The 26,623-nt window shown below is 37.7% G+C and overlaps 2 protein-coding genes, 1 long non-coding RNA gene and 2 pseudogenes across 3 annotated transcripts in view; 2 read left to right on the top strand and 3 right to left on the bottom strand.

Annotated features, from left to right (window-relative positions):
• Window positions 1-1,015: 1,015 nt before the first annotated feature.
• Tcf24 (transcription factor 24) lies at window positions 1,016-11,001 on the bottom strand. Its single transcript, XM_020158790.2, has 2 exons — window positions 10,627-11,001; window positions 1,016-4,797 (listed from the first exon to the last, which is right to left on the bottom strand). Exons 1-2 carry the CDS (start codon window positions 10,999-11,001, stop codon window positions 4,684-4,686), a joined length of 489 nt encoding a protein of 162 aa, XP_020014379.1. The 3' UTR covers window positions 1,016-4,683.
• On the top strand, window positions 5,478-5,553 carry LOC141422080 (U6 spliceosomal RNA; annotated as a pseudogene).
• Window positions 11,002-11,905: 904 nt separating the features above from the next.
• On the top strand, window positions 11,906-26,536 carry LOC141421657 (uncharacterized). The gene is made up of 3 exons (XR_012446318.1): window positions 11,906-12,045; window positions 18,344-18,476; window positions 26,029-26,536. It is a non-coding gene; the product is annotated as an uncharacterized lncRNA (long non-coding RNA).
• Ppp1r42 (protein phosphatase 1 regulatory subunit 42) overlaps window positions 11,999-26,623 on the bottom strand; it is a 46,925-nt gene continuing 32,300 nt past the window's right edge. The window contains exons 6-10 of the mRNA XM_074068580.1: window positions 25,168-25,285; window positions 21,092-21,223; window positions 19,099-19,246; window positions 12,886-13,040; window positions 11,999-12,795 (exon numbers count right to left, since the gene is read on the bottom strand). Of these exons, the coding sequence (XP_073924681.1) occupies window positions 12,929-13,040; window positions 19,099-19,246; window positions 21,092-21,223; window positions 25,168-25,285 (510 nt within the window). The 3' untranslated portion in view covers window positions 11,999-12,795; window positions 12,886-12,928. The remainder of the gene's footprint in view (window positions 12,796-12,885; window positions 13,041-19,098; window positions 19,247-21,091; window positions 21,224-25,167; window positions 25,286-26,623) is intronic.
• Window positions 18,341-18,484, bottom strand: LOC141421933 (U1 spliceosomal RNA; annotated as a pseudogene).

The following is a 26,623-nucleotide window of genomic DNA, read 5'->3' as shown; positions in this document are numbered from 1 at the left end:
TGTTTCTTCAGTAACATCTATGTGCACAGGAAATGACTATTGACATAATCTTTAAGCCTAATAGTTAAGATTATTCTCTGGTTTATAATTTAAAAGCTTCTGACAGCTAAATGCTACAGTATAGTGTATAATGAAGGCATTTGAGTGACTGATGTATATTTCACTCAATTGGTTTCTCTTATGAGTTGAAACTAAGACTTGTGTAAACATAGGAAGGGAAACTCTCCTGGGCTTAAGTAGTTAGGCAAGAATATTAATGTCCCTCATTCTCAACTGTGCTGCAGTTCCATCTGTGTGGTGTTCATAGTCTCCAGGAAGCAATTCTATAGGATTTCAGAGGCATTTATTTTTCAGTACAACAGTCTCATATAAGACCACTAACTACCATTATCTAACAAAAGTACATAGTAATTTCTTTGAGATATACAATTTTACAATACTTCCCTTGAGTTCTCCTTTTAAAATCTGGAATCTTGGTTTTTGGATACTTTTTAAGTTATTAGAACAAAAGTAACTAAAAAAAATCAAAAGTGTGCACCTTGGAGAAAGACAGCAATAGTGAATTACTAATTGTAAATCATCTGGGAAACTGATGGAAATTTTCCAGCAATGATTTTAAGAAACAAAACAAAAAAAACATGTATTTCTTACCAGATTAAAGGAGAATCTGTCAGTGGTAGAAGAGTCTGGTGGAGTGACTCAAGGTGTTGGCCTTGAGTTCAAACTCCAGTACCACAAAAAAAAAAAAAAAAAAAGGAAGGAAATCTAATATATAAATTTGGATCAGAAGCAATCTGTTTGATTTATAATTTCTTTTCCCTCCCAGCTAAGGACAATACAATTTTACATAGTCAGTAAGCAACTTGTCCCATCACGATCACAAATATAATTTACGCACTGATCTCTCTGTGATCCTGTGTGCCTGTGCCTACTGCAGAGATTTTTTTGTTTTTGTTTTTGTTTTTTGAGTCTACACCTTGAGCCACTTCACCAGCCCTTTTTATGTGTTGAGTTTTTTGAGATAGATTCTTGTGAACTATTTGCCTGGGTGGGCTTCGAACCTCTATCCTCCTGATCTCTGCCTCCTGAGTAGCTAGGATTACAGGTGTGAGCCACCGGTGCCCAGCTGCAGAGATGTTTTGTCTGTATTGCATTATTTCCTCAGAGAGGCACTGAGGCCTAAAGAAAAAAGTTTAAGAAATGTGCCAGAAAATACATACAGAATTACCTTCCCCCCTACTCTAAAAGAAGAACTTACTAGTGCCTGAATACTTTCTATTTAATTGAAAATAAATGTTTTGATGAATTTAAAATGAAGCCCTCTGAGAAAAAAGAGAAATTACTCAATAATTTAAACTAAGAAGTAATTTCAACCAAAATAATTACTGTGCATTTCAGTAGTGTCGATCAACATTTTCTTTTTGCACAGCTTCTTTTAAGTTTAAATAAAGTCTCCATGAATAGATAAGAAAGCCACTGTTTAGTTATTTGTAACTGTAAGACTGGGATATTTTGGTTAAAAAAAGCACCTTATAAAAAATGCAAAATCATTCTTCACTACTAAGTAATATGGAAAGACAAGCCCCCTTTTTCTCAAACACTTCCATTCACAACTGTTTTACTTTCCACTTCATGCTTTTTTGTTCACTTTATTTTAAAAAACAAGTTTCATTGATGTATAGTTTCACTGATGTATAGTTGACATATAATATAATCAGAAAAAAATACTTTAAAGTCTGTTAGAAGTTAGAACTGGTTATGTCTCTAAAAAGACATTTGCCTAATCCTCCAAGTTATCATTTTACAGGAATTTTAAATAGAAAATTCTATTGGGAAAGCTGAGTGACTGAAAAAAACGTAACTGAGGGTTACATTGTCCCATGCAATTAGCTAATACTGCGATGCAAACATACCCTCCCCATCCGAATATAGTTCGGAAGTAGGTGTCTATCCTCTAGGAAGATTTTCAAATGTACCATGTTTGTTAAATATTCAAAGCGACAGATGCAAATTTAACAGGCTAATTTTCAAATTAGCACTTTCTTTTATTTTTTAATAATAGGCCATATCCTGCTCATGCATCATTAATCAAAAAGCATACTACTTTGAATCTTTGGGTGAAAATATCCAACTTCTCAGATTTTCCATCCTGCTAAAAGCTGTTAGCACATTTAGCAATTTAATAAGATAATATGGAGGTCTATGACATAAATACACTTCTTTGGAATTAAAACATTTGTAACTGCACAAGCAGAAATAAAAAGTTATTCCATCAAAGGCAAAGTTCTACTAAATATTTAACAGGATGATTTAGGAAAGTCCAATACTTCAACAGAAGTCAGAGTTTTTTTCCCAATTAAATGGCTGTAAAAATTGTAGCCACAGTAATAGATTAGTATTGCAAGCAAAAAAAAAAATTGCTGAAATTTTTACTACCAAACTGATGAGATAACTTTAAACAAGTTTTTATTTCATTCCTTAAGATAAAAACTGTATGAGCACCTCCTGTGCCACCTATGCCAATGACTTAACTGCTGAATCCAACATCAGATGAGCAGGTAAATGTATTTACAAATATTGAAATCACAATTTTTGTGTTACATATTAATAGGTAGAAATATTTTATTACTGATCATACTTTAAGAAGGATATTCACATTAAAATAATAAAACTTACAAATTATTGGATAGAAGTCAAAACATGATCAGGTTCTCCTGAATGAACTCAAGGATAGATCTTGCCTCAGGGACTAAGACACTGCTCAAGTGGTTAGAGTTCCTGCCTAGCAAGCAAAAGGTCCAAGTTCAAGCCCCAGTACCACCAGAAAAAAAAAAAAAGTTCTTGCCTCCAAATTATCCTTCACTACATTTCACTGCCAAAAGCTGGAAGAAAACTGAGGTGAAAATAAAATGGTGTTTCAACTGCTGTAATAATTCAACCAAATCCATTCTATTTGCTGATCTTGGATCAAATTCAGCAACTTTAAAGCTAGGTTTATTGAGAAATCAATGAACTTCACAGTTGGAAAGGGGAATAGTAAAGACTGAGTGAGAAGAATAGCAAGAAGTGATAAAAAGGAATCTAAATTAGCAAAGAGATGATACTGAATTTTTATCTCTATTGTACTCCGTTTTTTTGGGGGGCTTAGTGTGTATTCCCTGACAAACATCTATACTGACTGATAACACACAACTTCTCCTCTGACAGTTGCCACTTTACTAAAAGCTGTCAGCATATTTAACCATAAAATATTACAATAATCTATTATATAAATAATACTTCGTTGGCACTAAAACATTTATAACTGGATAAGAAATAAAACACAGTATCATCAAAGGCAAAGCTCTATTTAATAGGATGACTTTCAGCAGGCTCCTGTTAAAAACTGAAACAACTGGTTTAATCTATCATACCAGCTACTTCCTGGGCATTTAATGGTGTGCATTGCAGTGGGAGAGGCCTGCTGGTGGAATTTCATACTGGAGGTCTGCTGCAGCCTAAATTTATCTCAGGACAGTCATTCTGTGTCCTTAAGACTCTTTCAAGGTATAGATCAGTGCCAGAATTCCAAAACTGGACAGGATTTCCCTCATTTCACAATGGCCAAGTAGGTGGATTGTGACCAATTGACAAGGGAAGAAAGCTGGACACCAATGGCTGAGGGAGATGGTGGGGATTCACTCAAGGCCCTCACCAAACTAGGGCTGCTACAGCTGAGCCTGCTCACCTAGCTCAGGACCAAAGAAGAGGACAGGGTGGATAAGGTGTGGCCAGTGGGGAGAGCAATGAACCCTGCTGCCCAGTAACAACTTGGTATGTGTTCATACTGGCTACATGTATTCAGAGCCTTCCACAATTTGGGAACGTGGATGTCACACCTTAACACTGACTAAAACTCTTGAAAAGTGGCCATGCCCTGTTCTTTAGAGAAAAGTTTTTTTCCCTTTTTGTGCACTGGGAATTGAACTTAGTCATGCTTGCTAGGCAGGAGCTCTACCACTTGACTGGTGCCCCAGCCCAGATTTTTAATTCTCCAAACAACTTTCTAAGAGGGAAAAATAACTAGTAATAGAAGTTACTGCAACAATTTTTATACATAATATATAGCCAAACTGAATAAATGATCTCACATCTTCCAACTGAAATGGCTTCTTTGGCCAATAAAAAGCACACACTGGTTTTCACAAAAATGGGATACTAGTATATTACAAACGCAGATTTTTTAAAACTAGAATGATGGTGTCAGCTTTTAAGTTTGTAATACATACACTACAGAAAATGTATTCAGGGCTGATGGAATGGCTCAAGTGGTAGGGTGCCTGCCTAGCAAGCACAAGGCCTTGAGTTCAAACCATAGTGCCAGAAATAAAAGAAAAAAAATTCTCTTTAGAAAAGGTATTCATTCACTGGATATATATACACAACTGTTTGCTTTTGTGTGTCTTTATTTTTTCTAATAGCTTCTCTTGCACCACACAGCAAGATAAGCTGTGTGGTTCATGTAAGACTGATTATTTAATTTTATGTTTATTTAGACAGATAAATTTTGACATTTAAACTATGGGCTCCAATGTAATTCTTCAGAAATTATGCCTTTTATGACTGATGTACTAAATACAGAACTATTTCACTGTATTTAAAAAGAACAGCCACCACTTCTACCAGACCCCACCAGGAGAGGCCCTAAGGCTGTGAATCTGCTGGAGTGTTGCTATGACTTGCTTCTTCTCCAGAGACGGAATGCTTCAGAAACTGACCAGTAGCACCGATGTATAATCTTGATCGCATAGGCCATTTCTGAAAAAAAAAATTTAAAAAGAATACCAGAGTTATTATCTAAAACATATATAACATGTCTGTAATATTAAAAATTCTGAATACTCCAATGCAAATGCAATATTATCATAATCATTGTTATTAATCTTGGTGGTGGTGGGACTGGGCTTTGAACTCAGGGCTTTGCGCTTGTTAGGCAGGTGCTCTACCACTTGAGTGCCCAGCCCTTTATGCTCTAGCTGGGCTGGCCTGGACTGTGATCCGCCTGTGCTTCCCTTGTAGCTGGGATAAAAGGTGCATGCCACCATGCTCAGCTTTTCTTTCTTTCTTTTTTTTTTTTTAATTGGTTGAGATAGGGTCTTGGGAACTTTTTTGCTTTAGCTGGCTTTGAAACAAAATTCTGATCTCTGTCTCCTGAGAGGGTTACAGAAGTGAGCTACCACACCTGGCTTTAAATATATTAAATATATTTAAATATGCAGTTAGTAACAATTATAATTATGAAGTCTAAGGGACAACATGAAAAATGTTCATTAATGCAAGCCATAAAAATCAAGAGATTTTAATAACTGAAAAATAACATGTATATGTGGACAAGAATTGCAAAAAGTCATAGGAATGAATATAGATGAGTGTAGAAAAATCTACTCACTTAATTTCAAACAAAACTTGAAATTAAATGTAAAATGTAGTTCTGAAAAGTAAGTGCTCAATTATACATATAATAAAACTGGAATGATACAGAGAATGATTAGCATGGCCACTGAACAAGGATGAGTTTCTTGTGTTTTACTGCACAAGAGTGGAGTGATTACTTATAATGATGATAATACTTTATATGTCAAAAATCCTGAAGAAAATATCTTGAATAGTTCCACCACACAGAAATGAGAAATGTTTGAAGAGATATGCTTACCCTAATTTGAACACTATATAATATACACATGCACTGAAACATCACATTGGATCCCATAAATATATACAACTCTTATGTATCAATTAAAAATTTTAAAATAAAAGTGGAAAAGTAGAAAGTCTGTTCTGTAGCATCCAACAAAAATCCTATCTCAGTGTCTCCAGATGTGATAGGTAACTTTGTTCCCAGGTAGCTGAGATCATTTAAGATTCTAGCTGTGAAATCGTATTTTAAACAGATAAATATAAAATTTGTGTTACCTAGAATTCAAAATAGTCTACTTGTATTTAGTCTTCCTATAAATATTACCACTATGCTACTTATTTTTGCAAATTCATTTCAGAAATGAACAGAATCACACACCTCTTCTTGAGGTACTGGGGTTTGAACCTGGGGCTTTGGGCTTGCCAGGCAGGTGTCTTCCTGCATGAGCCACCCCCCCACCATCTATGCATTTTTTTAATCTTCTGGGTGCATCACTGTTAATGGTTCTGGCCTTGGAATTCTTGCTACAGGCTGTGAAACTGAAGTGTTTCAGAAACTGGCATGAGGCTTACCTGAATGGCAGGGACTGGCAATGTTAGGTAGATTTAAGTCCTGCGTGATAGAGCCTAGTGCTGCAGTGTTAGGGACTGAATGTTTGTGTTTACCTCAAAATACATACTTGAAGCCCTAACCCCCAACGTGATTAATTGGGAGGTAATTAGAAGTAGAATAGGTCATAACAGAAAGGTGGCCTTTGAAGAGAAAGATGGATAAATCTCTGCTTCTTCCCTTACCCTCCTTCCTTGGTGTGCATGCACCAGCAAGGAAAGACAAAGTGACAACACAGAGAAAAGTGGGCCATTTCAAGCCACCAAAACAGCCCTCACCAGGAACTAAACCCTACTGGCTTGATCTTGGACTTGCCAGCCTCCAGACTATAAGAATGTAAATTTCTGTTGTCTAAAACATTGGGTTTGTGGTATTTTGTTATGGTGGCCTAAGCAGACTAACACATGTAATAAATAGTGGAGGGCAGAAATCACCAATTTCAAGATTTTTGGCAATATTATAAACCAGTGCTTCTCGGTATTTTATATCACCACCCCATTTTCACAAGCATAAAAGTTTCATGCGCAAATCTCAAATGTAATTTGAAAATTATGTGAACTAAATCCATCTAAAAACAAAATTGGAACATTACCGAATGCTCCCTTGGAGGTTCTCATATGTGATGCTGCAGCCTCGTGTGTTGAGAAATGCTCTGAATCATTCAGCTGAATGCAGAGACAAACGAAGGCACCTGTTCCTTACTTCCTTGCACGTTAGTAAAGCAAGCCGAAAGTGTGTGTGGCTTCTGCCTTACTCCCTGGGCTTACTGATGAGACTCCCTGAAAGAGCTTTCATCCCTGATCTTCAAAGGCTTTTAATGATCTTATTCAGTTTTTTAGGGTTTTTTTTTTTTTTTTAGTACTGAGGATTGAACTCAGGGACTTGTGGCATGTGTACTCTGCCACTTGAGCTGCATCTCCAGTCCTTTTGTTTTCTATTTTCTTTCTGGGATAACTGCCTGGGGTAGCTTTGAACTCGGTATCCTCCTGCCTCAGCCTTCCAAGTAGCTGGGATTACAGACGTGCACCACCACTCCTGGATTATTCAATTTAATTTAATGTAGACACGTAAGTAGTTTTTAAGAGTCAGAAATTATAATTTAAGTAAAATACTGGGTAGATGACATGTAACTGCGATGCCAAAACAAAACCAAAATCCAGTTGACTTATCTACACTCCACTTTTCATGGTTTTTTTTTTAGCACTGTGTGAATTAATATAATTCTGAACTCTACGTTCCTGACTAAGATATATTTAAAAACCATGTCATTTTCTTTAAACTTAGAAAAATCTAGCAAGCTCATAATTAATCAGAACTGGACTTGAAACGGAAGACCTTAAAAATTCACTTAGTCTAATTAAATGACCTCAAAGTAACAAATCCTGTGTTTATATTTTTTTAATTGTTATTTATTTGTATTATGGAAAATGATTTTTAAGTGGTGCAGCAATTAATAAAGTCATCTGTGCTTTTCTCCTAATGTTAAAGTCTGAAATACATTCCTGGTCTCTTGGAGCATAACTGCCCCTTATGGAGCACTGATGCTGACTCTACCAGCTTGTGTTCCAAGGGGATAAAAATGGGTTTAGGCTATGCCCCAGGAGCCCAGGTGATTAAGCCTTCCAGTTTAATATGAGACACTTTACTTTTTGGTGCCAGGAATGGAACCCAGGGTCTTGCTACCACTGAACTACACCCCCCGTCTCTCTTGTGAGATAATCTTAATGTATTCCTGTAACACTTCCAACATGTTCATAATATTGGTAATAAGAACTGATGATTAAAAATCATGGAAATGAAATACTGGGGTATGTGTGAATATGACTGAAGTGCTTTAAATAACATAACGTATGAAAATATGTATGTAGTAGAAAAAAGCCAGGAGCCGGTGGCTCACGCCTATAATCCTAACTACTCAGCAGGCAGAGATCAGGAGGATTGATCTCTGTCAGCATCTCTGTTCAAAGTCAGCCCAGGCAAACAGTTTGTGAGACCCTAGCTAGAAAAAAAATCTTCACAAAAATAGGTCTGGTGTTGTGGCTCAAGGTGAAGGCCTTGAGTTCAAGTCCCAATACTGCAAATAAACAAATACAGGAAATTGTTAAAAAAAAAAAAGGTGGGGGAGAAGAGGATAAGAGAGTAAAAGAGGAGGTAAACTTGATCAAAGTACATTACATGCATGTGTGGCAACATCACAAAGTACAGTTAATATACACTAATAAAGTATCTTTGGTCATCAGAGCAGGACTTAGTAAAAGTATTGTTGTAAGGTAGAAAAATAAGGCCGTTTTAACACACTTATTAAGGGCTACAATAATGAACTTTCAGTTCATCAGAAAAACAGAAATGATCAGAATAATTTTACACTTTTTGCATTAAAGATATTTAGTATGTAAATGTTTAGTGTCTGTAAAATGTGTTAACAGGCAGTTTCAATTATGTATGTAAAATCTCTTCCCTCTGAACCTCCACAGCACATAGCAATAGTGCTTTCACAGCACAATATTTTCCCTTACAGTCCTATACTATTACTTGTGTTTTTGGTTTTGTCTCTAAATGCGTTATTAAGGGGAGGGACCAAGTCTTTTCATTGTATTCACTGTCCTAAAACAGTGCTTTCTATATAGGAAGAACTCAAATGTTTGATTTTAAAACAAATCAATCAGTCACTAGCTAAACATCGATTTCATTTTTAAGAGATAATCTTTGGCCTTCTATCATCTCTAGAGTTGTTTTTTACATTCAAAGATAATTGGCTCAAATGACAGGTAAGATTTTTCTATAATAGTTACATGTATAAAACATTTGGTATATGAACCAAGTACTAAAAAAGCTGTCTATGCTTATTTGTTAACATTCTAACATTGATTCTTCTAACATAAAAAAAAATCATTGCATGAAACTAAGGTGAAAAACTTGTGATCTCATTCTGAATTTTATATCCCATGAAGGAGACATTTAACAGATTTACTAAAATCTACTTAAAGTTAAAATAAACTTTCTTAGAATATGTGGCAAATGTCAAGTCAAAAGAAATCAACATTAGTGGTAGAGATTTGAACAAATCTAATGCACACTGTAAGACAAAACCCCTTAATTAGAGTGACTTCTCAGCTGAGATTGCTATAAAACTCATGAAGAGGATGGTTCTATCATAATTATAAATAACACTATTTCATTTTTATAATTAATACTTGAAATGGTTTAAGTCTTTCATCACATTGATTGTATTTGCAAAGTAAATTCTGTTAAAACTCACCCCCAAATTTTAAGTACAGTTAATATTAGAGGATGTGCTTTACCACATCTCAGCAGTAATTATTCAATAATTTATTGAACACTGAGAAACTTGAATCTAAGTCCTAATTTTGTATTTGTGTGTTTGTGTTAAAATACTTAGAATGGTGTGACCAAAACTTCGAAAATTTAGGTTTAGCAAATACAGATATTATGCATTTTGAATAGAAAGATCAAATGCAAGGTTTCAAAATAAATCTAGGAGGAAAAGTAATAAATCAAAGTCATATATAACAATATATGTAAAGTATAGGTGATGTGTTTATACAGGTAATAAATCATACACATACACAGCACATTAGGTGAAACTGTGACCATTTTACCGATATGTAAAGAAATTATGTGAAATGGGTTTTCTTGACTAATTCGGTACACTACAAAATTTGAATACAGTATTTGACCAATCTCACTCAGCAAACTTGCCAATCTGACAATTACATAAACCGTTATAGTCTTTCCTAACGTTCTGTCTAGACCATGATAACTGTATTTTTTTAGTTCATTAAATTTAACCTTTATTTAAACAAAATGAAATTATATTCCATGGGGATGTGGAATGGTCTCAGTGGTTTTTACTAATTTTACCCAAACATTTCTTAACAGTGTTTTTCTAGGATTGCTTAGGGGCAGATAATTCCACGACTCCATTTAAGTCGTGAAACTGTCCCATAAAAAATACAACAGATATGTAAGTTTAAAACACTTAAAAACTCTCAGCGGGTCATAAATGTAACTTAGATATTATTAATATTAGGACGTACAGCCAAGTCTTCCATTTCTCACCTTGAAAGGCCGAAAATGCTTAGAATGCCACCCTGCAAGGGGCATGAGAGACTCCTATCCAAGCCACCCCAGGTTCAAAGGCCCTGCCCACTATTTGCGAACTGTTAAGCAGCAGTTTCTTGACACCAGTGCCCACGGGCCCGGATCGCGTTCTGCATCTGTTCGCCGCCTTGCTCACAGGTGGCATGTACGCAGGAGGTCGGTTCAAGGTGCCCTGCTCTGCTTCCCATCCAGCCCCGCAGTGCGCCTGGCCTGCCTACCTTGACCGGGTGCAGGTAGCCATCGCCGCGCAAGGTGCCCAGACCAGGATCTGCTTGCGCCTCGGCCTCATCCTGCAGGCTACGGGTCAGGTGGGCGATGTAGGTGGTGGCGAGCAGCAGCACGTCCAGCTTGGACAGCTTGGTGTCGGGTGGCACAGACGGCAGCGTACGCTGCAGCTCCAGGAAGGCGTGCCGCAAGGTCTGCACGCGGCTGCGCTCCCGCGCAGCATTCGCCGCCGCCGGCCGCCCGCCCCCTGAACGCGCTCCGACCGCGGGCCCGGTGCGCCCGGGGCTCGAGTCGCGGGCGGCGGCGGCCGAGGGCGCGGGGTCGCCACTGGCACTCGGGGGGCTGTTGGCCCGGCAGCCGCGCTCCATGGCGGCTTCCAGCCGCGCGCTGTAAAGGACAGAAAGCACGGTGAGGCCGGGGCGCAGAGCTCGCGCTCGCCCCGCGAAGGTCCCGCCGCCCGACGTGGCTCGGAGCGTTCTCCGAGCCGACCCCGAAATGACTGAGGACGCGGAAGGGGAGGACCTCCTGGGCCTTTTAAAGGATGGGGAGCCGGTCCCGGCTTTACTCTGCAGGGACAAATGGAGCGCAAGGACCACTACGACTCCAATAGGGAAAGGAGCTGTCGGAAGCGCAGCCGCGGCTGGTCACTTGTTCATGCTTCATTTTGCAAAGAGCTGCGGGTCAATCCCGCTCACCAGGTGGGAAGCCCTGGCCTCGCAACCGCCCGAGGTGCCACGCCAGGCGCCCTCAGGTCGTTCGCGCCCTGGAGGGTTCCTGCCTGCGGCGTGGGTAGGGAACCCTGGCCTCAGCCGTAGGAGTCAGGTACCTGCTACCGCTCTGTGTGGGACCCGGACCCTCACCTTTCCTGGAGCGGCCGTGCAAGACAGCAAGGGGCGTCGAGCCGAGCGTGCGTGGCCGGGGCCTGCGCGGGTCAGTCCGGCCTCAGCAGGATGAGCCTTTTATGCTGGAGCCCCTGAGGCTCAGCGAGCGTGCCTCGGACAGCGATGGCACGTCGGGCGGAGGTCAGCACCCGGGCCCCTCGGCGTGGAGTCGCCCCGCCGCGGAGCCAAAGTCATTAATCAAGCCGCCTGGCGGGAGTGGTGGGGGCGGGGGCGTGGCCGCGGGGACCCCCTCCCCGGCCACGCCCCCTAGCTGCACTTGTTTCTCCCGAGGCGCGACGCGGAGGGCGACGGGCCGAGCCGAGAGCGGCCATGGGCTGGGGCCGGGTCCCGGTGGGTCTGCGCGCCAGGCCTCTGTCTAGGCCTTGGAGTCCCTCCCCTGGCCGCCGTCCCGCGACCTGGGCCCTCCTGAATCAGCCGAGCGGGAACGCTGCGGTGCTCGAGCTGGATTTTAACTAGGAGGAAACGCCGAGGACGCCTCGTCGGAACGCTGGCCTTTTATTCTACCACGAGGTAAATGTTTCTGTAGGTCCCAATTACTCACGGTTGTAGTTCCTCCTCCGTAGTATTCCGACAGGTTGCACGTACCTCCAACGTCTCCTTCGTCGCACTTGAAGTCCCCGAGCAGAGCAAACTCCCGGGAACGCGGACGCTGGCCACCGGCTCGCGTTGCCCCCGCAGGGCCACCCTTTTCACTGTTCAGGCATGCATTGCTGTGCTGGATTTGCACCTGCGGCCCCACAGGGAGCGTGGTTTTGCGGGAGGAGCCCGGTGCGCGGCCCCGACGCCCCCGGCCCCACGCAACTGAGCCCGTCCGGGACCGGTCACTTTCGCAGCGCAAAGTCGCGGTGGCCGCGCCACACTGTGTAGCAGTGTAATCAGCACATTCTCTCTCTTTGGGGTCAAAACGGAACTACCAAATTTAAAATGTCATTGAAGAAACGGTTCTTACGTACGTTCCAATAGCTTTGTAACTTTCCAAATTGGAATTACCAAGCAATAGATAGCAATGATGACACTTGCTATACTTGAATGGACCCGCCCACACGATGTATTAAGTGTATTGGTGAATCGGAACAATCTCAGTTCTCTTCCAATAACTGTAATTAGACTTGTACTTTACAGAGAAATACATCCAAATTCCCTTGATTCAAAAAGGACTTGAATAAGAGTATGTTTTTATTTTTCCCAGCAAATGGTATGTGAAAAGTAGTAAAGCAAGTAGGTCCTTGAATTTACACGTGGAAACCAATGTCTCAGATTCTATAAAGAAGCAAATCAAACAAGAACTTACAAAGAACTCTTATATATGAAGATACCATTAAATTACAAACCCTCGAAAGTGTTTGTTACCTAGATCTATGAAGTTAAGAAATGAGATCGCTTGAGGCTGAATTTACTCTTTTTCCACAAACAAATTTTCTTTTACTTGTGGGCTTTTGAGAAGGTGAGGTTCATGCACATCATTTTTTGTCACCAAGTTTTCAGATTCTCTCAAAGAGAGACTCCTGTATTTATAAGGACAAATAAACCACACGTTTAATTATTTTTAAAATGAAAATATAAAAAAAAAAGTAGCAAACACGTAGAATCCAGGACACAATAGCAACAGAAAAAGTGAATGATTAGTCACCACACTGTGAATCTCCTCAGGCTTTTATGAAGCAGAAATAAAGTTTTTTTCTGTTTCGGAAAAATGTGAAGAATATCTGAGTTGGGAGATGTGTGGAAATGAGAATGTTGGTGTGAAGGTGGACTGTGACTAGGGGGAGGTGATCGAGATGCCTGGGGTTCTTTAAACTTTTCACTCTTCGCATGCTATGTGCAGTATCCTAGCCTACTAGCCTAGCCTGCTGGAGTTTCCTGTGATTGTGGGGTGGAGAGATGACCCAGGCTCTTTAATGCCAGCAGTGGTTGGGCAGTAGTGGGCTGTGTGAGAAAGAAAACTGGTATTAACAAGACCACCCACTGTAGGCCACTCCCTTTTATCCTGTCTTCTGCCACTTTAAGCAGCAGCCTCTCTGAAGCCATGATGATTCTAAGTAGTCCTGATTCCTGAAACAAATCAGTATTTGCAGTTAAATTCAAATATGGAAATCCTGAAATTTCCATTGTTTTGTAAATAATTAGTAACAGGTGCCACTTGTTTAGTACTTTATATGTACTAACTGCTTTAGAAGGTGTTTGCTTACTTCGTTTTTACAAACACTGAGGATTAAACAATTTCCAGGTGAGAAAATAAAGCTCAAAGGAATTAGGCAGTTTTGCCCAAGGTACGTAGTAAATGGGTGAGGCAGGGTTTAAACAAAGCAGACTGACTGTAACTCTTGTGCTCTTAATTTGCAAGACATTTTGTATCTTATTATCTTAATAAAGTGCATCATTTAAATAATTTGACTTCTTATTAACAATTCAATTACTGTTTACATAGTGTATCTTTCTTTGAAGTGTGGCTTCAAAAAGTGTGGCTTTAGAATGGTGTAGATTTTATTTAATTGAGTGTGGTATTGGTCTTAGAATTATTCTTCCATCTTTTTTCCTGAATATATCAAGTTGTAATGTTGATTTGTTAAGATTGTCTTTATAATGCATAATATAATGAAAACATCATGTGTTGGTGAATAAAAATGTTTTATATAAAAATGTATAATGCATGCATATATATGTATATATAAACTTTTATATATGTACATATTTTATATAAATTGTTTTATGTAAAGCAAAACATTAATTGGTGCTTTTCTTCACCTTTCAACTATTTCTCTCACTGTTTTAAGGTGTAATATACACATGGTTAAATTGACCTTTTTGAGTGTATAGTTCAGCAAGTTTTGATAAACACATGCAACATTGTCACCACTACCACACTAAACACATTTTCCATCACCCTCCAAATTCCCTGTGCTGGTTCTTTGTAGTCAACCCTTTCTCCCATCCTCAGTTCCTGGCAGCTAATCTATTTTCTGTCTCTTTGTACTTGTCTTTGCCAGAATATCATACAAATAGAAGCTTACAATATGTAGCCTTTTTAGTCTGGCTTCTTTAACTTAGCATAATGCTTTTGAGACCCATCCATATTACTGCGTGTATCAGTTGTTCATTCCTTTTTGTTGTACTACAGATTGTTTATCCCTCCTCCAGCTGAGACACTTTTGTTTCAGTTTTCAGTGATTATTAACATCCAGGGACAGGTTTTCATGAGCATAGGTTTTCATTTCAATTGAGTGGGACTGCTATATGTGGTACATGTATTTTAACTTAATAAACCATTGTCCTAAGTGGTGGCTCATTTTTTCATTCTCAGTAGTGCATGAGAGTTCTAGTTGCTCCATATCATAGCCAATAATTACTAAGTTTTTGTATCCATTTTAATCTGTTCTTTTAAGAAAAAAACCAATATTTATTTAAATCAAATGATTTTACAACCTAGATATCTTATTTCCCAGCTAGTCTGATTTCTCAAGTTTATGTGCACGTGCTCACACTATTCTGGAGGCAGATGGCTGCAGCTGGACATGTTCTTTCCATTTCACCCTAGTCAACCTGACTGGCTTCCCTTGCTTACTGTACCTAATCATGCCTGAAACTCCCTAGTGGAGTAATAGCTTGGTTATTCAAGTCAACGACCTGGCTTCCTCTTACTGAACTTCATCATACCTCATTTTCCCATATGTAAAATGTTGTTCTTAACATTCTTTTATCAAAAGGTTCTAATATTTAAAAAATTTTTACGTGGATAATGACTTAGCTCTCAAAGTATGGGCATTTTAAAATAGAAAATAGCTAATACAGTTTTTTGGAATGACTCTTGTTTCATGAGTAAGCTGTTGATAGATTTGAGAATAGAAATCATAAAAAGTTGCTGGGTGAGGTGGCTGAAGCCTGTCTGTAATCCTAGCTACTTGGGAGGCAGAGATGGGGAAGATCATGGTTCAAGGCCAGCCTGAGCAAAAAGTTCTTAAGACTCCCCATCTCATACCAGTGTCTGCACATGGTATCCTGTATTTTCTGTATTTGTCATCCCAGCCACATGGGGAAGCACAAATAGGAGAATCCTAGTCCAAACTGGCCAGGGCATAAAGCGAGACCACATCTCAAAAATATTCACCACAAAAAGGGCCGGGGGATATGGCTCAAATGGTAGAGTGCTTGCCTAGCAAGCATGAGGCCCTGAGTTCAAACCTCAGTACCCCTCCCCCCAAAAATCACAAAAACTAGCTTTATATGTTCTAACTTTAAAAAACGATATGTCGCTTAGGGCTGTATCCTAATTTCAAAAGAGTTCTTTAAGAACGCTAATCAAGATGTTGACATTATATATGCATGATCAGTACACATTTAAGTTTATTTGCATGTAAAATTTAACACACTGAGGTAAGATTTAACAAAACAAAAATAAAGGCATTTTTTTGCTTTCCAAGTGAATTTATTTCAGAACATTCTAGAATTTGTGAGTAAAAATTATCTGAGTTTTAAAAATTCTTTTTGAAGCACATAGATCTGTTATAACTGTTTAAACATGACCACTGTTTACTGGTGAAAGCATGTTATTTTAACTATTATAATTCACTTTTTAATTCAAAGGAACAAAAGATACTAGGTATTTCAGAAATAGTTAAATAACATACAGTGAACATTTCCTGTAAATTTTGACTCCTAGAGGCTCACATTCGTTAAAGTATCTAAACTCATAGCATTCAGATCCAGCTAGAAAGTTATTTTTACATTAACAAAAGAGATAGACTGACTCTATCAACATTGCTTGACCTTGAAAGATAGTTAAGCAATCAGGTAACAGTTTGCTTTTTTTCATTGTACAGTGCTGTACAGTATTCTCAGTGGATCTTATATGTAATATAAGAATGTATTTAATGTCTATTTTTAAATTACTATGGCTCAGGCATCTCCTAGCATGTTTGAAAAGAGGAAACATCTGTCAGAAGTATTTACTGTGACAAACACAGAAGCAATAATGTATACCTTTTTTGTTTGTTTAATATCATATATTATTTTTAATTGAACAGTGAAAGCATTTGTTCAGAATCAGGCTTTAAATAAAAAATAGTTTTGACCTAATCTTCAGTTAAAGTGTACATTGATAGTATCAAGTTCAGTTTGAGGGTCAAAAACAACGTCAATGAGTCTGACTTTTTCTCCCTGTAGGGAAAGCAGGCTTGTATAAATATACATGAGCACAGACTGCATGCATTTATAAAAGAAGAGGAAAACATTCCCGTCTTTGGGCAGATGTTGCTTTACTGTGTTCTGCTTAGGATACAGGCACAGTGCTCTGGATATGGAACAGTCTAGGAGCGTGGAGCACATGCTTTTAGCTTTGGATCTGCAGTCTAAGGTCTTTTCCACCTTTGCGTAGACTTCTCACCTTGAATGTTATATACAGTCTGAAGCGGATGCTTCTGTTGACACCAGTGCATTCTCTCAAAGTAGTTAAAGGGAGTGGTTATTTTAATCAATTTTCTAGAAACTACAAAGCTATTCTTTGTGTTTGAGTTGGTATTTTTGTTTCTTTGCTTTTTTTTTCCTTTTCCTCCCCCCCACCCCGCCCCCGCCCCTGTACCTGGGGATTGAACCCAGATACCAGTCAAATGCAAAGCAGGTGCTCTACCATTTGAGCCACACCTCCAGTCCATTCTTCTTTGGTTATTTTGGAGATGGGGTCTTGTGAACTATTTGCCCAGGCTGCCCTCAAACCACAATCCTCCAGAAAGTAGCTAGGATTACAGGCATGAGGCACTGGTGCCTGACTTTTGTGTTTTAATTTTATTTTCCACCATATGATATGCTAGCAATACTTGTCCAAAGTACTTGGCAAAGAAAAGAAATCTCAAGAACAGTATTGTGAAACTGCTACCAATTGTGTAAATCTTAAGAAACTAGGGCAGGAGGCATGGCTCAAGTGGTAGGGTGCTTGCCTAGCAGTCACAAGGCCTTGAGTTTAGTCCCCAGTTCTGCCCTGCTTACCCCCCAAAAAATCCAAACCCAAACCAAACCGAACAAAATAGCAACGACAAAAACCAAACAAGAAACTATCAGGGTGCTGTGGACAAACTGGCTATGGTTTGAATGGTATTGACATGTATGTTTGTATGTATACAGGAAAGCAGATTCTCACATAGCTCCCATTTTATTGTGACTGGAGAAAGAAGACCAAAACTAGGAGTCCCAGAATAACCTTTCTTCTCTTCACAAATGAAGGTGTTTTCCAGACTCATAGGCACTAAGTCTGCATCCTGCCAATCCAGAGCTGTTCTGAATGGAGTAGGGAGGGTAGTGCAATAGTGCTGTTCACAAGACTTCTTTAGGTGGGCTGAGATAGGGATGCTCAGTCACTGTCTCTCCATTAGACCCTCCGACAGACCCACCTGACCTTGACAGTTCTGGGAAAACTAAAACTATTCCAAAGTTTGTCCACGGGCTCTGCTGACTTTTTCAATAAAATATGCTATTGCCCTTCATTATATTTAGTGAATAGTATGATACGATTGGAAAGATCAACAGAGCAATCACTATATAGACTATAAATGAAAAACAGTTGAATGAAATTTTATAGTGTGTTATTAGCATCTGGTTTATAATGCACATAGTATTTATTACACTATATACTGATTGAATCACAGTTGACTCCCTGCATAGCTTGTTGCAAGATATTTGAGTTTAGGATCCTCTCATTTGAATTTTTATATTGTACTGACTGACATATGGGAGGTTTCTGTTTTAGATTAAGTTATTTTCAGTATGGTATATGGAAGCTATCTTTTTTATTTTTATTTATTTATTTATTTATTTACAGGGAAGAGTGTGAACACAGTCTCCCACTACCACAAATTATGCAGTTGAGTTTCCCACATTTGTTGAAATCACAGGGGTCAGCACATCTGGAGCACAGTGGATGAGCCTCGCCCTGGGAAAACCACCCCAGCCAGGTAAGTACAACAGCAATATCTTTGTTAAACCAAAGAAATTTTCTCCTTATCAGGAGATCATACTTCATATGAATCTCCTTAGAGGCGATTCATATGAAGCTAAATTATAAGAGACCCAAGGTTTAGACTAGTGATTCTAAAACCATTTTTTTCTTTTTTATCATAAGCTCTTTTGAAATCTAATGAAACTTCTAATGTCTCCTTTATAAACAACAGGTTAAGAACCTTTGGCCTGGAGACATGGTGAAAGTAACCTACACAATCCTCTCTGGTTCCCCTCTTTTTTTTGCAACCACATGCTCTTACTGCTGTAACCTCCCCACACTCACTTTTGTGATTGCTAATCATTCAGCATCTTTTCTTCTGAGACTTTCCTGAGTCATCTGCCCTACCTCAGTGAGTATATTTAGTCTATAACTCCCTACTCTTCTTGAACCAACTGCAACTTTATGCCTTTGGACTGACCAACAATGAATTTTGTGCGTTTGCCAGGGTGTTTGAAAAGGAGTGCAAACAAAAAACTGATGGAAATGGATGGAAGACCTCTCTTCACCTGTGTTGCTGACAGGGTGTCCCATCCCCCTAAAAAAGACAAATCATACAAATATTTGAAAGAACCTACCCCATCTCTTCAATAATTTTATCATCTTCAGAACTTCCAGGAGATGCATTTACAAGGTGTCTCTGTATGTCAGAGAAAAGGACTAATTTTGGCTTACCCAACTGTGGGTAATAAACAGGAACTATATGATGCATTGTTTCAAAGTTACCTGTAGCATACAAAGAATTAAAAGGATCTTGCTTTGAAACTAATAACTAAATTGTAAAAATGACATATAATAGTATTAGATTATCTAAAATTGTATTTTATAAAATTGGAATTTAAAAAGATAAATAGATCCACAATAAGTAATAAGATTAATATCCAAGATAAAATATAATAGACATACATAAAAATTGTACAAGAAGATTTGTGGTTAATTCTTACAGAGAAAATGGGCATGCAAGCATTAATATAAATATTAACTGTCTTAAATTTTGCTATTCTGAGTTTTTTCAAAAGTGTTTAACCTTTTGGGAGTAGATTAGTCATGTATAGTTTTGGGACTATCTTCATATCTTTATTCTGGCAATTAACACTCCACACCATTTACCTGTTCTCAGATTGGCTCCTTTCCAACGGCGATGTCATTTTGAGTGAGAACTATCTTATTTACCGCCAATCCCTAGTGCCTTAAATAGTCCTAGGCACATCCAAGGTGTTTAACAATTTTTTTTTTTCAGTGTTGGGGATTAAACTCAGGACTCATTCTGAGCTGCCTTAATTAGTGTCTGTTAAATGAATATGTGAATTTTTCCATAAAAGGAAAGCAAATAAAAAGGTAAGCATATATTTTGAATTTTATTAAATAATTTATTACCAATTTTGAGTTATATGGCTATATTTAGGGTAAGATTTTTTTAAATTATAAAATCCTTGATGTCAAAGGTTACATTCCCTATAATTTTACTACAATCTCTAGTATAGAGCTCCAAATTTACAAGGCTATCAAAACTATGAAAAATACTTTAAGTGTAAAATATTAATATCTACAAATATCACTATCTTTCAGGATAAGAGGTTTAGCTCAGTAGGAGACCATGTGTCTAGAATACATGAGGCCCTGAGCTGGATCCTCCAGCACTGCAAAAAACAAACAAAACAAAAAGGTATCTTCCAAAGATTTCCTGTGACTCCCAGCTCATTAACAATCTTTAAAGTATGTGCATACATTAACAACAGAGTATCTGAAAAGGAAATTAGGAAAATACCCTATTTACAATAGCACCAAAAAGAATACTCAGGAATAAACTTAATTAGGAAGTGAAGGATTTGGTTTTGTTGTTGTTTTGTTTTGTTTTGGTGATGCTGGTATTTGAACTTGGGGGTTCCTGCTTGCTAGGCTGATGCTCTACCACCCGAGCCCTGCCTCCAGCCCTGACACTTACACTTTTGCTGGGGTAAGACCACACATCCCCTCTCTTGGGAGTGTGTTACGTGGCTGACGCAGTCATGAGCCAAACACGGGTTCTGTTTGTTCACAGTGGCTACCATTTTCATAATAGGCAAAATGTCCTAATGACTGTGTTTATTTTTATTGACAACTAAGTAAATAAACAACAACAACAAAAAAACAACCTAAGACAGATGCTGTGGATGACACCTGTGATCCCAGTTCAAGGCCAGCCTGAGCAAAAAGTTAATGAGACCCCATTTCAATAAACAGGCTGCATTTGGTGGTACACTTCTGTAATCCTAGCTGCATGGGAGGTATAGGTAGAAGGATTCAGTCTGAAACTGCCCCCGGCGAAAATGTAAGACCCTGTCTGAAAAATAATTAAAGCAAAGAGGACTGGAGCTGGGGCTCAAGTGGTAGAGTGCTTGCATAGCTAGAGCAAGACCCCAAGTTCAAGCCCTAATACTGCCCAAAAACCAAAACCAAAGTAAAACACCCCCTCAAAACAAACAATAAAACTCCTAACAACAACAACAAAAGAACCCTTGTTTCTTGATTGTTAGACTACACTACATCCCATGTTAGAAGTGGTCAGTTAATACATGACAGCATGCTTACTTATGTAAGGGTTGCTTGCATCCTTGCTTTTACTGTCCTTCTTCTTGCTGGTTTTCTTAGCATCTTTGGATGCTTTCCAATTAATTAGGAATTGTCTTTCCATGTTTTTAATTTCTTTTCCATCAAGAAATTCTGGCGAAAAATACATGTGTTAAAAAAGTACAGTATATACAAATGAATATATAAATGAAAATGTATACATCTAGCTTAAGGCATACAAACAAGTTATATAAAGGCTGAAATAAATTTATTTTTAAAATACTCTACTTGTACAACTTCTATATTTTTGTCGAGTATTTATTTTTAGTAGTCTGATTTCAAAAATAATTTTATAAACTGAAACATGATTAAAAAAACATGAAAAGGCTCTATAATTACCCATCCCCCTCTTTCCTATCACTGTCAGAGATTCCCACTACAGACATTTGGGTTTATGATCCTCCTTATAAGGTCAAATGTAACTATATTGTTATTACTTTGGTATTTTTTAAAACAAATGTTGTTATACACAGTAACATTTACACCATATTTTTTACTGACAATATTATTATTATTGGGGAAAATAGTATATATTTAAAATTAATGGCAAGTTTTATAACTAAAATGGCATTTTGAAAGACATACAACATTAGTAATGCTTCTTATATCTTAGGACAGAGGATGTAATAGGAATGACCTATGGAATTGGCCTCTTAGTTCTGTGAGGTCTATGGTTCAGCTATTTTGCATTTTGTTCCTTTTAAAAAGTTTTAAAAATTGAGGTTCTTAAATTATACAAGTAATTTTTGTATTTGATATTTGGAAATAACAAAAAAATTAAAATTGCCTTAGCACATAATGAGAAGTAATCATTAGGAAGCAGTGGCAAGGTCTGATGGAGTTCAAACTCCAGTATGACAAACAAACCCAAAAACTCACAGGCAATATTAGAGTATTTTTGTTTTCTAGTATTTATATATGTGTATATTATATAAAATGAAATCTGCTATATAGTTTTATATGCTGCTTTAAAAATACTATATTGTGGGCATTGTACCATGTCTTTCTTTAAACGGTGGTAGTATTTTGTTATATATGGATATTCTATAAAATATTGAACAATCCCCTTCTTATAAGACAATTATATTATCTATATTATATTTTAATCACATAAATAAGGCAATTTATGTGGCCTTGATTTAGTAGAAACTATTTTTCCTAACAATGTCTCTGTATAATTTTTAAGTTAAATGTTTTCTTTTACTATCTGTGTAATGTCTTCTACTGGATTTCAGAATGTAGTAAGGATGTAGTAAATTTTCTTTAGATCATATTCTTTTAGGGAACATGAAAATACTTTGATAAAATATTAATTGTACTGTTGAAAGTATTAAAACTGCCAGTTAAATATGATCCATAATATTGTGTTATGCCATAAGTACAAAAATAAAGTTGTGAAACTAGAATACAGTTGACCCCTCACTATCCATGGGGGACACATTTCAAGACCTCCCAGTAGATACTGAAATCAATATTAAACCTCAAATATACCATGTTTATTCCTATATATACCTATGAAAATATTTATAAATTATGCAGCAAGATTAGCCAAATAAAATAATTATAATAATATACTGTAAATTATGTAAATATGTCTGTCTCTCAAAATATCTTATTGTATTATACTGTATTTTCTGAGTATGTTGGTTTTTGACAACTGAAACTATGTCAAGCAAAACCACAGATAAGGGAGGAGGATTGCTATATAAGAATCATGAGTTCTACAAGTATAACTGTCTTCACTTTCTATGTACATTTCTTAACTGAATGATAGAACTTTCCAAACTATAATGTAAGGAATTAACTAAATGTTTTATCATTATGCTTCTTAGTACTTATAACTTGACATTGAAGGTCATTTATTTGTTCTCGGTTTTCTCAACTACTTGGATTTATTGATGCCGTTCCAGATTTATTTTTTGTTAATAAGTTATATAATTTGCTGATGTATTTTTCGATGGTATGTACATCACCAATACATGTTTTTAAAGCATCTGTTATGAAGGTAAGGAATGACAAATCCAAGTCTTTTATCACAGTTCCTTCTTCCTCATGTTAAGGTCTCAGAGCTAGGAATGACCAGGAGACTGTATCTCAGTTAACCTGATTCCATGTCATTTTAAGCATATGGTCCTATTTGAAGTTATGATGTGTGGAAGTGGTTTATAAGGGAAGGCAGTTAGTGAACACAAAGTTTTAGGAGATTTCTTTCATTTTAATGAGTTGCTCCCAACATGAAATTTGCTCCCATTCATGTCAAGTAAACCCAATGCATGGCTTTTCATTTGGTGAGCACTGGGTAACCTGCAAAACTGAGAACGGTTCCTCATAGTCCTTACTAAGACAAAATGAATCAGTTTTATATTGTTTACGGTTTACATTTAGTAAAAAGAAAGGAATGTGAATAAGAAAAGCTAAAATAAAAAAAAGAAAAGCTAAAATCAAAGAGAATTTGTTATATGTGCATAGAAAAAAAGACTGGAAAGACATATACTAAAGTGTTAAAACAGTTGTGGTGGAATTATGAGTGATATTTTCGTATTTTAAAAGAACAGTGTTAATTTTTTAATCAATAAAATATTTCATAGAAAACTTATTCAAAACACATTCTGGATAATTCTTTATTTAGAAATCAATATTCTTATCTCCACATCTTTTATAGTCTCACCTACAGTTTTACACAATGAGAAATGTTTCTAGAAATGGCTTCATGAGCACTGGAAAGTTCTTTTTACTTTTTGTGGCAATAGGGATCAAACCCAGGGCCTGTGCATGCTAGCTGTACACTCTGCCACTGAGCTACAGATTCCCCATCCCTGTTAATCTTCAAGCATCACTTGTATGTACTTTCCTCTGCTTGCTAAGGAAAGTGGACTAATACAAATGAGTGTGATGGGCAGAGAGGGGAGAGGGTAAGAGGACAGGGTAAGAGACTGCATAGCAGAATTATTTGTAGGGCGTTTAAAAGACATACACGACTGCTTTCCCTGTGTATTCTCTCTTCCCTTCTTTTGTGGGCTAAATGGGGCCCTTGCATACATATTTTGAAAAAATGTCTTGCATTTTTCTGATCTGTCTTTATCCCCACCCCCAAAATTAATTAAGAACGACTTCACTAGCATTATGACCAACCAAGGTTTACTACTGCTCTGAGCTTTGAAGTGGTTTTGTCATACATACTTTATTCCACGTTCAGCATGCCCCAGAAGTTCTGATTCAGGAAACTCTCTCATGAAGCTCCTTTAGAGACAGGATTGCTGTGTAACTTGTTTACTACTCTCCATGTGTTTTGGTCCCCTTCTCCCAACTTAGTGCATGTTCAGGAATGTTATTATTTGTAAGAATTTTATAAAGGGTCTCCCTATGATGCTCCCTTTTCAAATGAAAGGGACTCCTACATGTTCTTAGGGTACCATTTGGCAAATGTCAGACAGCAGTGATAATCTTGATCAATCTTATTTATAGAACTAAGAGTTAAGGAGTCTCTTGGGATTATCAGAGGATTTATGCCAATGAAAGTTTAGCAAAAGGTCAGCAAGTTCTATGCATTTATGACTAACCATTTTTGTTGGTAACAGCCACATTTTTTTTTCCCTTAAAGGAACATCTGCTTTAATTCTTTCTCTTTTTTCTTTTCTTTTCTTTTCTTTCCTTTTCATGATACTGGAGCTTGAACTCAGGACCTACACCTTAAGCCACTCCACCAGACCCCTTTTGTGTTTTGTGAGGGGTTTTTCAAGACAGGGTCTGGAGAACTATTTGCCAGGGCTGGCTTCAAACCATGATCCTCCTGATCTCTGTCTCCTGATTAGTTAGGATTATAGGCATGAGCTGCTAGCCCCCAGATGCTTTAAGAATTTCTGAACAGTAAATATTTTCCATGTGTTATTCTCAATTTTATCTTTTGCTCTTACCCAAAATATCAAATTTAAAGTTGATCATTTTCTAGATCAAGATATCATATTTATATCTCTGAAAACTTGCTGATAAAGAGGTGCCTTTCTTGGAGGAAAATTATATTAATATAAAATGTGTACCTAGTGATTTGGACACCAGTATCAGTCTGTCCCTGTATTTTGGTTTGAGGCAAACAGGATTTCCATTTAGATCCATTTTCCATAGCTTCATCAACTTGTTCAGTAAAAACTCCAAATCCTATAATTAGAGAAGAAAAAGCAAGACATAGTTATTTCATAATTACCAGTACTTCTAGCATTTCAGCTCGTTGTTTTTAAAGCAATTACTGCTTTTCATGGAGTTCTATCTCAGTGCCAGGTACTTACAAGATGCATAATAACTTTTGAAGAAAATGGTCTGTATTGGTAGTTGAAGGGGTAAAGATGAGGCAAAAAGTGGAGCCCTAAGTTGGGGATCACAGAACTCCTCTTGGTCATGTCACCTTTAAATGGACCTGATCTATAGCTCAGAAACACTTCTTGCTGCAGAGAGTTGCCCTATTCTTAGTGGAATTCACAGACGTTTATAGGTTAAGGCAATTAAGAAGTAGTATAGAGTCCATTAGCATTGCAAGGGATTGTGCATTGCACTTTTATTAGTGTTGAATATGATGCCCGTAATAACAGTATGAGAAGTTTAAATTGATAAAGATAAAAAAAGAATGCTTGGAGTTTTGTTAATTATTCCTCACTTGATAAATGACCCTCGACATCCTCCCTCCAGTGTATGTTGACTTAAGACTAAACTAATCCTGTGCTGAAATATGATTACCCTTTGGATATGCTCTGGTTGTTCATTGCCTTCCTGTCTTTAATAAAATGCTTTCACTTTCCTGCCCTTCAATAAGTTACTAAAGGAAGCAGACACTTTTCTGGACAGTCTCTGTTTGATAAATGATCATGTCATGCTATCGCTTAGAGCCAGTTCTGCTTCCCCTGCAGGACTGGTGCCTCAGCTCCATAAGGACGTCGGCAGCAGGCCATGCTCTCTCCACAATTAATGACGACCGCTGATGAGCCTGCATTTGACCAGCATGCTCCAATCTTTATCGGAAATGTCTGGCCCAACTGTTCTTCCTAAATCTAAAGACAGCCATTTGTCATCCCCCTGACTGCCTGTCATCATCTTCTTGGGAAAATCTATAATTTTTGGCTTGTTCCTGACTAAACTGTGGAATGAATAAATTTATCTTTGGGCCACTCTGCTTGTCAGGATCAATATTGAGCAGAGGTTGAATAAATTAGAAACTAAGAAAACATGACAGGCCATCGGAGTTTGCTCATTTGTGTCTTACAAATCAAATATTTCATTTATATAAGATGCAAGCATGTCAAATTTTTTATTTCCCCCATTCATTCTGAAGATTCTATACTTTATGATAAATAGTCATCAGAAAACCAATGAAGTAACTCACTTATGGATCTGACTGTGAGATGAACTTTTCAGGTCATTTTATTGATTAAGCAAACTTTGAAGACATAAAAATACATAAAGATTTAAAAATTTTTTTGCTCTTTTAAGTTTTGTATATTTTCA

This window comes from Castor canadensis, chromosome 3 (assembly GCF_047511655.1).
Source record: "Castor canadensis chromosome 3, mCasCan1.hap1v2, whole genome shotgun sequence".
NCBI classification, from domain to species: Eukaryota; Metazoa; Chordata; class Mammalia; order Rodentia; family Castoridae; genus Castor; species Castor canadensis.
The sequence above is the reverse complement of the archived record's forward strand: the minus strand, read 5'-3'. Positions and strand labels throughout refer to the sequence as shown.